The following is a 12,545-nucleotide window of genomic DNA, read 5'->3' on the forward strand; positions in this document are numbered from 1 at the left end:
TTCTCTCTGTCTCTTAACCATCTTGTGTCCTTAACAAGCAGCTCCGTATTCCTTTCGAAATGAAGCCACCACTACAGTATATTTCTCTAACATTAAGCTCACACAGGATTGCCCATGGTTTTGTCATCTAAGACGCTTTTCAAGGAATGACAAAATTGCAGGATTTTATAAACAAAACGGACTTGCAGTAGGGTTTACGTGTCTGCTTTAAATGCAAAACTCCCATCTAGTTTACTTGGCCTGCCAAACGTGCCCAAGTGTTTCTGACATCAGTAAAATGCACAATCCATGTGTAATAAGCTACAAGCATAAACTCCTGTTCTTCTGTTCAAACACACATTTTTCAAATCTTTATACATTTGTAGATTAAATTGAACACATCATATCAAGCACTTTATGCAACTTTTGTGTCTGTAAAATTTCAGTTGCATTAACCCTCTGGGGTCTAAGGTGTTTTTGGGGTGCTTGCAATGTTTTAAGGGATGAGGCGTTGATGAACACCCTTAAGTCCGTGGCGAAGGCAGAGATTCGTACTCGCCGTACACTGTAGGCCGCAACGGAGTTGAGGGATGACCCCCATGGTGGAACTAGGGTACAGGAAGACTGAGGTGGAGCCGGAACCAGAGCCAGAGCGACTAAGGGCTGAGGTGGAGCAGGAAGGAGGACGAACGTGACATCAGACCGAGGTGCAGCCGGAGGGTCGAGTAAGCCCGGTGGAGCAGTAAATCCTATGATCACTGCAGGAGCTAAGATGGGAGGGGCCAAGGCGGAGGACACTGAACTCCAAGGTGGAGTGGCAGGAAAAGCGGCTGGATGAGAAGCCAGGGAATCCCATTAACCGAGCAGAGCTGGAGACTGGAATACCCAAGGCAGATCCACACAGAGAGAAAACACAGTTCTGAGGGGAACTAGCAAAGGCGCCAGAGGTTGAGGAACTGGCTGATTTTTAAATGAGGAGGTGGGAAAGGGAAGTTGGGAGGGAAATCTAGGAACACATGAGACTCTGAGCTGGGTGGAACCAGCGTGGGCACTGAGATTTCCTGCTGGGTGGGACAAGTGATGACAGAAGACATCTGGAAATTTCCACATTCAAATTTTCAAAACATCTAGCCACATTTAATATCAGCTCACCCTCGGTGGAGGGAATGTGGGTGAGTTTTCCTCCATTCCCTCATTCTCGACAAGCATCCTCATGGTGACGCACAGTGTTCCTGGCTAATACACCTTGTCAGACGTTTGTCGAGGCTCAGGCTCCGGGGCTTTGTTGGCTCAAGTCCTTTTGGTAGGTCATAGATCTAGTTCATTAATCACGGTAGGCTCAATTCCTCTGTCTGCGGTGGGCTCTGGCATTGTGTCCATGCAGCGGGATGGTGGGTGGCTGTTCTTGGTCGTTGTCTGTACAGAAAATTCATCCAAGCTGGAGCAATCAGCCCAAATACTCCAGTAGAGGTCTTTGGCTACGTCCACATTAATCCGGATACATTTGAAAACGGGGTTTTCGTTTAAAAACGCTCTCCGTCCACACTAGTGTTTTCATGCGTTTTCTGACGTTTCAGTGTGGATGAGAAACTTCTAAATTCACTTTAGTGCGCATGCGTGAAACTTCACAAAAGCTCACTGAGACGTTACAGAGGGGGAAATAAATAATAAAGTTATCGCGCAATTCTTCTAACGGGAACATTTTATTTAGCAAAATATCTCACCATCACTGATGCATCCAGGTCGCATTCAGTCACCATATTTGGTCTAAAACGCAACTCCTGTTTTGCCGCAGGACATCAAATGTGAGTACATTATCTGTCATCTTTGCAGTGCTGTGCTATGAAGAATAGCACATAATTAAGTAACATAGAAAGTAACATATTTTAGCAACAGTGTAAAAATGAATAACACATAACAGGCACAACACCGATAAACATGAATATCTATTGGTACTACATGGATCACATGACTAAACTTACATCATCGTTTTGAAATACCTCCGGTTTCACTGTCCACACTACAATGCGAAAACGGCGTTTTCAAATGTATCCACTTTGGAGAGCGTTTTCCAAACGATACGTTTTTGGTGACTTAAAACGGCGTCTCAGTGTGGACGGAAGGCCAAAACGGAGAGAAAAATATACGTTTTCAAACGAAAACGTATTAGTGTGGACATGGCCTTTACCCGGGAAGGATGAGGAGATGCACAGCTGGTGAGTTCATGTTTTAGACTTTTAAATATACTGAATACGAGGGTCCTGTATTCTGTTATGGTCTCACTATATAGATCACACAACGTATGTGATTCAAAGGAATAAACAGTCTTTAAAAATATATCGGAAGAGAATTTCAAGAGAAAACAACCAAACAAACATTGACGATATATGAAGAGTTCAGATGCAAAAGCCTCTAAATGCCATTTGAAATTTTCTTCTTTAATGATGATTTTGATCAAACTTGTATATTTAAGTTCAGTAATTTCACTTAAATAACAATTAATAGGTAATTATCATCGCCATTTAAGTGAAATTACTGAACTTAAATATACAAGTTTGATAAAAATCATCATTAAAGAAGAAAATTTCAAATGGCATTTAGAGGCTTTTGCATCTGAACTCTTCATATATATGTACACAAAATATATATATATATATATATATATAGACTGGTGATGATTAACATAACTTGGGAACACGTGCAAACTAAATTATTTACCATGGAAACATAAGAGCAAAGGGAACAGAAACAAAACAGAAATACATTTGACAGTAAAATCTGCAATATTGTAAAATATTAAAATTAATTTTAATATAGTTTAAAATTTAATTATTGTTATTATTTTCATTATTATTTAGGTGCTCAAGAAACATTTTTATTCTAATGTATATATATATATATATATATATATATATATATAATAGGCCAACAATATACAGTATAAATACTATATGTTTATTATAATAAATAATACTACTAATATTAAAAACAATTATTCTATAATCAAATATATAAACATTTCATTTAATTACTTACAAAACATGTTGGAACCATTGAACATTTTGGCAGGACAAGAAAAACTCTGAACTGAATTCTTACTGTAGAGTATGGATGCATAATGAAACTCTCCCAGACATCAGAAATTATGCAAATTTAGTTTTTTTTTTTTTTTTTTTCAAACAGGAAGAGGCTTGCAATAAAATATTTACTGAAACAGAATAAATATGCAAGTAAAATTGTCTGTCTGTTTTGCTATCTGTACCACTGCCACAACATAACACTTGTTCCTGTTTTGCTTAAGTGACCCAGAGGATCCCTTTGGCTCTTTTTGTCTCTTCTCAGTCCGCTAGAGCGAGAAACTAAAAACAGACTAATTATTTAAACACATAAGCAAGCAGACTGAGCAAAATATCCATTTAACTGCTCACTTTTACTGCAACTACATTTCCCAGCAGGCCTCTGCCTCGATGCACTTTCCTGAGCCAACACACAGATGCTGAACAAACTCTTTGACCCACAGAATGGGCAGGTGGGAGGGAGGGAGAGACAAGGGGAATGAAAAGAAAAAAAAAGGAATGGAAGGAGGAAACAGAGAGTAAATTCGCATGAAGCAGCCAACACCTGTCGACTCAGCAAACAGACAGTGTTGTCAAATGCTCTGTTGAGCACTACAGAGGCGAGTGGCTCCTTTATAAACGCATGACGAGGTGTAGCATTACCTGCACGCAGATACAGTATGTGATAAACGGCCCCAGCGTGCCTCAGACACAAAAACACCATCTGTGAATCCAGCGAGAGCACACTAACACGCACCATTTCAGCCTGAAAACCAACAGGTAACTACCAATTGAGCTTCAGATAACAGCATGATGTCTAGGAAGTTTGAGACTGAACATGCTGAAGTCACAGTAGATCAATTATACCAGAAGTTACCAATCTTTTTTATCAATTGAACCCAAGGTTTGGCAGGTTGACTTACTGTATAATGTTATCTGTCTGCTGTTTTTGAAATCACAGCTCGGGATAATCACTAGCGAAGGGTTTTGGACAGTGGATGTAATTTTATTTTCCTTTTTGATTTACCATTTGTCTGATGAAAATCCATTTGAAAAGTAACAGCTCATCTCTTTGCAATATGCACAGGATTTGAGGTATTGATCATGTCCAAAACTATGTTTTGTCTATGTACAGTCAGTGTCATTTAACATATTAAAATCTATACACTACCAACGTACCATATTTTTTATTCAGCAATGATGCATTAATTGATCAAAAGTGAGAGTAAAGAAAACTATTTTAGATTTCACATAAATGCTGTTCTTTGCTGTTCTCAGCTTTGCAGTCACTGGAATAAATAATACTTTAAAATATATTCAAATACAAAAGTAAAAAAATGTAAAAATTAAAATGTATTATAAAATCATTCTTTTGTAAAACATATTTCACAATATTACTGTATTTTTGTTCAAATAAATGCAGCTTTGCTAACCATAAAATTTGGCAGTGTATAAATAGTTATTAGATTTATACTTATACTTTATACAGCAAATAGTTCCCTTTCACTCACTTACTGTATGTTCAACATAGTCGACGTGTCAACTGATTGGAATCACGCTTAGGGAGTCTGTCATTTTCGAGTATTGTTAAAACGAGCCAATGCACATTGTCATGTGAAAATTGCATCACACAGTCCTCCCCGCAGCAAGGGTATAGATACGGAAATAGATGCACACACCAGTTGTCTTTCGCTTCGGAGCAGACTGGTGTGGATGTCTCTGAAAAGTGTTGTTCTATACAACTAGCGAGTGTGTCAGTGTTCTTTTGGAAGACTCTCCCAGTGCTGGTGATTCTACAGTGCGAGTGCAGCGGAAATCACAAGCTTCTAAACTCTCAACGGCTGTTTTAACAGCATAACATTTCAGTGTTTGTTTAGGTGGTTAAAGGGCGAGTGAGTGAGTGTTTCACTGATTCAGTTCACTGTTACTGTGTTGCCGCGGTCATTCCCCTGTGTGCTCCGGCACTGGTGATGGGTCCCATTTTCTGAAAGAGCAACACTGGTGCTTTTGCGTTTTTTCAAGATGCCATTCCATCCGTGTGTTTCTGGATGCAGTAGGGCTCGGTCCCCCTCTGACGGCCACAATTGCTGCATCACGTGTTTGGGCTTACAGCACGCTGAAGCAGCTCTTGTGGATGACTTATGTTCCCACTGCGTGGATATGACCATCTCGTGTTGAGATAGAGACTCGCCTTTGTTCACGAAGGGTGAATCTCCACTCCCATGCCCCGCTCTGGTGTTTCTTCTGGGCCAACTTCCCAGAAGAAGGCAAAAGTGCAGTGTGGGTTGGGTGATCTGAGGATTACAGTGTCAATCAGCCTGGCAAAGCCCTGTGGATCCCTCACTCCTCTTTCACACTGCATCCGGTGGAGCCCACCTAGCCATCAGTGTGGAGCCGGACGCAAACCCAACCCGTTCCTGCGGGCCACTCAGGGATGGAAGAAGGAGCTCTTGGAGATGGTCACTGATACTCAGCTTACGATTCAGTTCCACTGGCGTCTGCCCAAGTCAGCGCTATTCACTCAGCGAATGATCCAGGCGAGTGGACATCACAGTTCTACTGGCGAAGGATGCGATTGAGACGGTCACTCTAGCCAATGTGAAGACCGGCTTCACTAGCCTGTACTTCATTATACCCAAGAATGGTGGTGGACTAAGGCCAATCTTGGATCTGTGAGTGTTGAATCGGGCCCTTTTTTAAGGTTCCGTTCAAGTTGGTAATGCAGAGATGCATTTTTGTTTGGTCCGCAGCGTTCGACCTGAAGGACGCGTACTTCAGATTTCTATCCTTCACAGGCCATACCTGTTTTTGTTTTTTTGTTGTTGTTTTTTGCGTTTGAGGGTTCCAAGTCAGTTCTACCTTTCGAGTGCTCCACAGCCAGTTGTGTCTTCAGGTCAACTGGGAAAAAGAGTAAACTTGGCTATGAGCTAAGGATTTCTTTTTTTTTTTTTTTATGGAGATGGGTTATGGCCATGACTCGATCCAACACGTTTCTCATGCCTTGCGCCCCCTCTATACCCTCATGGGACTTATCTCTGGTGAGAACTCCCTTTGAGTCACTTCAGGCAGCTGAGTTAAAAACCTGTCTTTAAATGAACAGTTCTCCTGCTTTCTATACCTCTATCAAGAGACTGGGACCTGCACGCATTTTCGGTCAACGAATCGTGCCTGGAATTCGGGCTGGCGAACTCTCACCGTATCCTGAGACCCTGGCCTGGAGAACGCAAAGCCCCAGGACATCAGACCAGCTCCTCAGACCAGTCTGTTTCGGAGACCAGTAGAAGCGAAGGCTGTTTCCAAGCGGAGGTTGGCCCACTGGATAGTGGTTGCCATCATGACAGATGTTTTAGAGCTCCGTGCTTGGCCAAACACGTTCACTTGAAAACTAGCCTATGTGTCGACCCGGTTGTTTTCCTGTGGGCTCCCTTCACATGAAGCCATTTTCACTGTAAGCCCGGTTCAAAGTGTCGGCTTGCTGCACCATTCCCCTCCTATGGACTGGATACGTGCACCATTCTTGCTCCATTGAGTTCCTCTTTAGCCGAACCCCATTAAGTTCCTCCACACCCTTCCCTACGGTGATCCTATATGTGTACTCTTCCATGGTACGGCTCTTTGTCTTTCCTTGGCAGAGCCCGCTCTGCCGCCACTGACCTGTTATAGGCTGGAGCTACCTCAGTGACATTCCATATGTTGTACTGCCCGGTAACGCTCGGCTCCTACACATAAAACAAGTGGTGCATGCATCCACTTCCATATTTATACCTGTGGGGAGGAGCATGTGATGCAATTCTCACGCACCAATGAGTGTTGGCTCATTTTAACAATACTCGAAGATGACCAGCTCCCTAAGCGTGATCCCAATCAGTTGACACGTCGACTACATCTCCATTCCCTCTTTCAGGGAATGAGGGTTACATATGTAACCAAGACGTTTCTGATACTATTTTCAGCTTAGTGCATTGTGATATATAATGGGAAAATACAGTATGAAATAATAACAATACATTTAGTGTATATGATTACATTTATTAAAATCATAAATGGATACTGCCTTATTGGGACATACTTGTCCCCATCCCTAAAGCCCTCACGTACACCTACACTTGACCCTACCCGTTAAACACTTTATTCCTACTATTAAATACCCGTGAGGCACCTCATGCCCACATTCAGTATATTTCCTTAATATTTATTTAAAATAAAATCCTCTCTCATGCTGGAGTTAATGTAAATAACCTCTGCCAACAAAGAGCAATAAAAAATATATATTTTGACATTCATATCACAATCTCCATGAACTCCAAGGGCTTTATGAACCCCCAACTGGGAAATCCTGAATCACACCACAGAAAATCGAATTAACTTCATAATAAAATGTATGGCAAAATTTGATCAATAGCGAACCAGACCACTCACAGAAAGCAGCATGCTTCAGCTTTATCATGAGGAGATAAGTAAGCACAGATACTTACCATTTGGACTTTCCTCATCAATGGTGACAATAGTGGCAGGTGGACCTGACCGTGACAACTTACACTCTGCCAGAAACAGAAAGAGACAGAAATAGAGTCAGTCTCAAATCTGCCATAACCTTTAACACAACACATCACTCTCAAAACTCACTCGCATGAGATTACATCTAGATTATGAACAGCCAACACTAGTGTTAAATGATTTTACTAGGTGAATGTCAAAGAAAGAAAAGAGAAGCCTGTCAAATTGGCTTCATGATGTGATAGAGGAAAGAAAAGAGTCTTACCCTCATAGTGCCAGTCTGAGGGGCGTTAGTGTCAGGAGCAGTGAGAAGAGAAAAGAAAAGAAGAAAAGGAAAGAGACATATGAGAAAAAGACAGCTAGAGAAAGGAAAACAGAGACTAATGTACAGTACAGGGCTGTGCACAATGCATAATTGAACTGGGAATGCCAATTTTGAGAGATTAAAATTAATCTGGTCAACCATTGGTGGATATTGCTCATGTGCAGTGTGGCCAACATTTAGCTGTGCTTTATGACAAAATGCACGCGCTGAGTCACTCGCGTTGTGTGTTTGAAAAGAAAAACATGCCAAACATTAGGCATAGGTTTTCTCCGATCTCATTTCATAATGAATGGAAACATTTGAAGTAACATGCTGTATGATAAGCCATATATTTTTGTCTAGTGTAGAGTTCCTACAAAAAAGTGTTCCCTTTTTAACAATATATAGGCTGCCTGATATTTATCTGTTATTATTTTATGCAGCCCTATACATAGGCTATAACAATGCACAACAAACTTGTTGTTCATATATATATTTAATAATTGTAACCAGAAAAATCAAAAATGCATTCCCAAAAATCGTGCATTATCTTTGTCTTTCTCAGGTGTGAAAAGCAGTAATATTAATGGGTGGTTAGCGCCTCCCAGCATAAAGCTATCTTCCTCAAAACAGGTCATGCAAATTTTAAAAGACTTTATTGTATTATCTGAATGAGTAGTCAGGAAGATTTTCACATAGTTTTGGAGCAAATACTCTAGGTTATGTGATACAATTTTCAAAAGTATTGTCACTGAAATAATCAGTATGGGTTTTATGACCTTATTTCAGTGACAATTTTTTTTCACAAACCACGCATAAACATTATTATCTCAAAACTACAAAATTTGGTAACACTTTAGAATACGGTTCCTTCGTTAATGAATAACTACACGAGAACTAATGAGTAACACAATATTAACAATATAGTAACTAATATTAACTAACAAGAAACTCTGATTAACGAACTAGTAAGTAATAGCGCACAGACGAAAGTGGTAGTTCACTATTAAGTAATCAATAACTACTATTTTTTTAATACTTCCCAGAGAACTACTGAAAAAGTTTATTAACAATCTAGTAACTACTATTAACTAAAAGAAACTCTTATTAATGAATTAGTAAGTAATAGCTCACAGATGAAAGTGTTACTAGATACTTCTGTGGGAATTACTAATTATTTGGATCCGTATTATAAAGTGAAGATCATTGGAACTAACTAGTAATTACTCAATTGTTACTACATGATCTAGTCATGATTTGTGCAACCGTTTGAGATTTTTGGTGAACTTTAGTATACTTTTAGAAAATGTTTTTACTAACACTTGAGTCATTACTAGTTAGTTCCAATGATCTTCACTTTATAATACGGATCCAAATAATTAGTAATTCCCACAGAAGTATCTAGTAACACTTTCATCTGTGAGCTATTACTTACTAATTATTTGGATCCGTATTATAAAGTGAAGATCATTGGAACTAACTAGTAATTACTCAAGTGTTACTAAAGACATTTTCTAAAAGTTACTAAAGTTCACCAAAAATCTCACACGTTTGCACAAATCATGACTAGATCATGTAGTAACACTTGACCCAAAATTTTACATACATGCTGCTGACATATTATTGTAGCGGGGTTTGTGCTGAATACAGTGTAATAATACTTTAGCCATGAACATGTCACAAGTAACATAAAAAAGCTCAAATGTCAGAGCATGTCAGAACACCTCCAGGACCCAGAAAACACCTCAGACCCCAGAGGGTTTTAGCGATGTTTTCACGGTTGTATTTAAATTATGTCAGTACTGAACTGAAAGTACAATGCAGGCATAAAGTACATTGTAAATATCAAAGACTTTGTCAAAAAACCTGCTGAACTAATGAAATATCTCCGTGACTACACTCAGTTTCTTTGAATTGGAATTCAGTAAATGCATCTTCCTGTCATTCTAGTTCAGCACTCTATGTGGATGCCAATTGAATTCAAAGTCAGACTCAAGAATTGAAAATGAGCAATTTTGAGCCTCAGTACAGTAGCAGCCATTTTTTTTTTACTGACCATGATACAGCAGTCTCCCACATCCACGATGTCATCCACACATCAATTAGCTTTAAGTGTCTGAGACGAATCACCTTACACTCTGAGTCATGAGGGCAAGAGATGCCAGAGGATACACACACAGCAGATACTGTTCCCCCTTTACCGTATGTCGCCTAACTCTTCTTACGCAACTAAGCACCAGTTGGCAGGTGAGAAGCAGGAGATTTTCTTCCCATTAATTATTGATCACCTCAGGCTTTTATCCTGATCAACTAGGGTGTGAAAATCAAGAAATTCTAATTTCGTTGTACGTGTGTATAATGATAATAACAGACATTCATGATTGAGTGAGTGAGTCAGCAGGGAATTGATTCAATTCACTGGCTTTCAATTCGATTCAAAAGCTGTTTTTGTCGGTCAGAATGACACGATTCTAACTCTGAATAGTGATTCAATTCAGTGACCTATAATTATAGTAAAGTTCAGTAAAGAATTTTGAGTTCAAAATGTAACCGTGGTAATCTATCATGATAAAAACCCATCAGGTTACAACATTATTATCGGTTACCCAAATAAAGGTAAATGTTGTCAACATTACTGGAAAACCATACAAGTTGCAGAAGATATAGATCCTGTTACAGCCATTTGGCCAGACACAGTGAAATTATGTATCCCGCTGGTCCATTTCAGTAAACCACACGGCTCATAAGATTTCACTGCCCTGCCTGCTTGGGGAACAAACATACGTTGCTTGGGAAAATTGCTTATAGGAAATTAATACATTTAAATGTTTGCACTCAGTTTGAATGATATGCTACACTGCACACAACATTAAAGCGATAGTTCACTAAATAATGAACAAAAAAATGTATATATCCCATGATTTACTCACCCTCAGGCCATCGGGTGAAGGTGCTTTGCATGATTGGGTGCAATATGACATGTCTTTGTGTTTTTTTTTTTAAGTCTTATTTTTCATAAATTTAACCTTTATTGTAAGCCGCTTTCTCCTCTGTCAATTGAAAGACCAGTTGACTTCCTGATTCTATGAAACCACTCCGTCAGAAAAAGGCAATGGGCTCAGATTGGTTAGTTGGGCTGGTGTGTTGTAATTGGCTAAACTGCGTAGTGCAGTGCAGCGTAGTGCGGAAACTTCACTCCCATTACCTTTATGGGCGAAAGCTGCATGTGTTCCTGTCAAATGTAAATAATGGTGTCAATAATACAGTATCAGTTTGAGCCAAAATCAGACCCAGAAAGCGGCAATGAAGAGAGTCAAGCAGAACATCCCCAAACACGGCTCTTACAAAACGTTTCAGAATGGTATTTTTTTTAAATTATTCTATTCTATTTTATTCTATTCTATTCAGTAAACGACCTGGGTGTTATACTAGACCGCAACTTGTCTTTCGAAAATCATATTTCATATGTTACAAGAACAGCCTTTTTCCACCTTAGAAACATTGCTAAGCTACGCAACATGCTATCTATCTCTGATGCAGAAAAATTAGTTCACGCATTCATGACCTCGAGACTATTACTGTAATGCTTTATTAGCCGGTTGTCCATCCTCAATAAACAAGCTACAGTTAGTACAAAATGCAGCTGCTAGAGTTCTTACTAGGTCAAGAAAATATGATCATATAACACCGATTTTATCATCTCTACACTGGTTACCTATTAAGTTCCGTATCAATTACAAAATACTGCTACTAACCTTTAAAGCCCTAAATGGTTTAGCACCTATGTACTTAACGGACCTTCTTTCGCCCTACAATCCACCGCGTTCCTTAAGATCACTAAATTCAAGGTTTCTGGTCATTCCTAGGATATCGAAGTCCACTAAAGGAGGGAGGGCGTTCTCGCATTTAGCTCCAAAACTCTGGAATAGCCTTCCCGACACGGTCCGAGCCTCTGACTCGCTGACACAGTTTAAAACTAGATTAAAGACGCATCTCTTTAGTCAAGCATTCACATAATGCTTACTTTTTAGTCCTCTGTTATGCCATACCGGAACCGTTTGCCACTGAAACGCATTTCCGCGACAGTGGGGCTCGACAGCCTTAGTCAAACGGGTCGGCGCGTATGGTTGGGTTGCGGAGAGTTCAGGTTACGGAGAGTTTGTGAGATAGTGGTTTTCTAACACCGACTCCCGTATAATGGAAATCATTATGAACATCAGCTATGCTAATTATTTCCCATCTGCCTTTCTGCTGTTATCTCGGGACACTTGTCCCGAGAAAAATGGCGTTCGTCAGGTCCAGTTTTGTCTCCAGCCTCTCACGGGGATTCGGATGCCCCAACGCCTGCGATGAGAGGACCAACGCCTGTGAGGAGACGACTCAACGCATGCGATATGTTATGGCGCCGTTTTATGCATAAACAATATTTATATTTATTATTTATATATAAACAATATAAATGTAAGCCAGAGGAGAACTGGCCCCCGACTGAGCCTGGGTTCTCCCAAGGTTTTTTCTCCATCCAATCTGATGGAGTTCTGGTTCCTTGCCACTGTCGCCTTGCTTTTGGCTTGCTCAGTTGGGGTTATTTAGTGTTTAGCAGTATTATTGATCTGTGTTGTACTACTTTCATGTTATCACTGTGAAGCTGCTTTGATACAATCTGTATTGTGAAAAGCGCTATATAAATAAATGTGACTTGACTTGAC

General features: G+C 39.9%; 1 protein-coding gene across 2 annotated transcripts in view; it reads right to left on the bottom strand.

Moving 5' to 3' along the window:
* pcdh15a (protocadherin-related 15a) overlaps positions 1 to 12,545 on the bottom strand; it is a 409,861-nt gene that overhangs the window by 339,895 nt on the left and 57,421 nt on the right. The window contains exons 3-4 of one of the 2 annotated variants that reach the window (XM_089117218.1): positions 7,798 to 7,812; positions 7,511 to 7,576 (exon numbers count right to left, since the gene is read on the bottom strand). In XM_089117218.1, the coding sequence (XP_088973344.1) occupies positions 7,511 to 7,576; positions 7,798 to 7,812 (81 nt within the window). The remainder of the gene's footprint in view (positions 1 to 7,510; positions 7,577 to 7,797; positions 7,813 to 12,545) is intronic. The other variant, XM_089117217.1, reaches the window with a different exon arrangement.

This window comes from Pimephales promelas, chromosome 11 (assembly GCF_988280905.1).
Source record: "Pimephales promelas chromosome 11, fPimPro1.hap1.1, whole genome shotgun sequence".
Taxonomy (NCBI): Eukaryota; Metazoa; Chordata; class Actinopteri; order Cypriniformes; family Leuciscidae; genus Pimephales; species Pimephales promelas.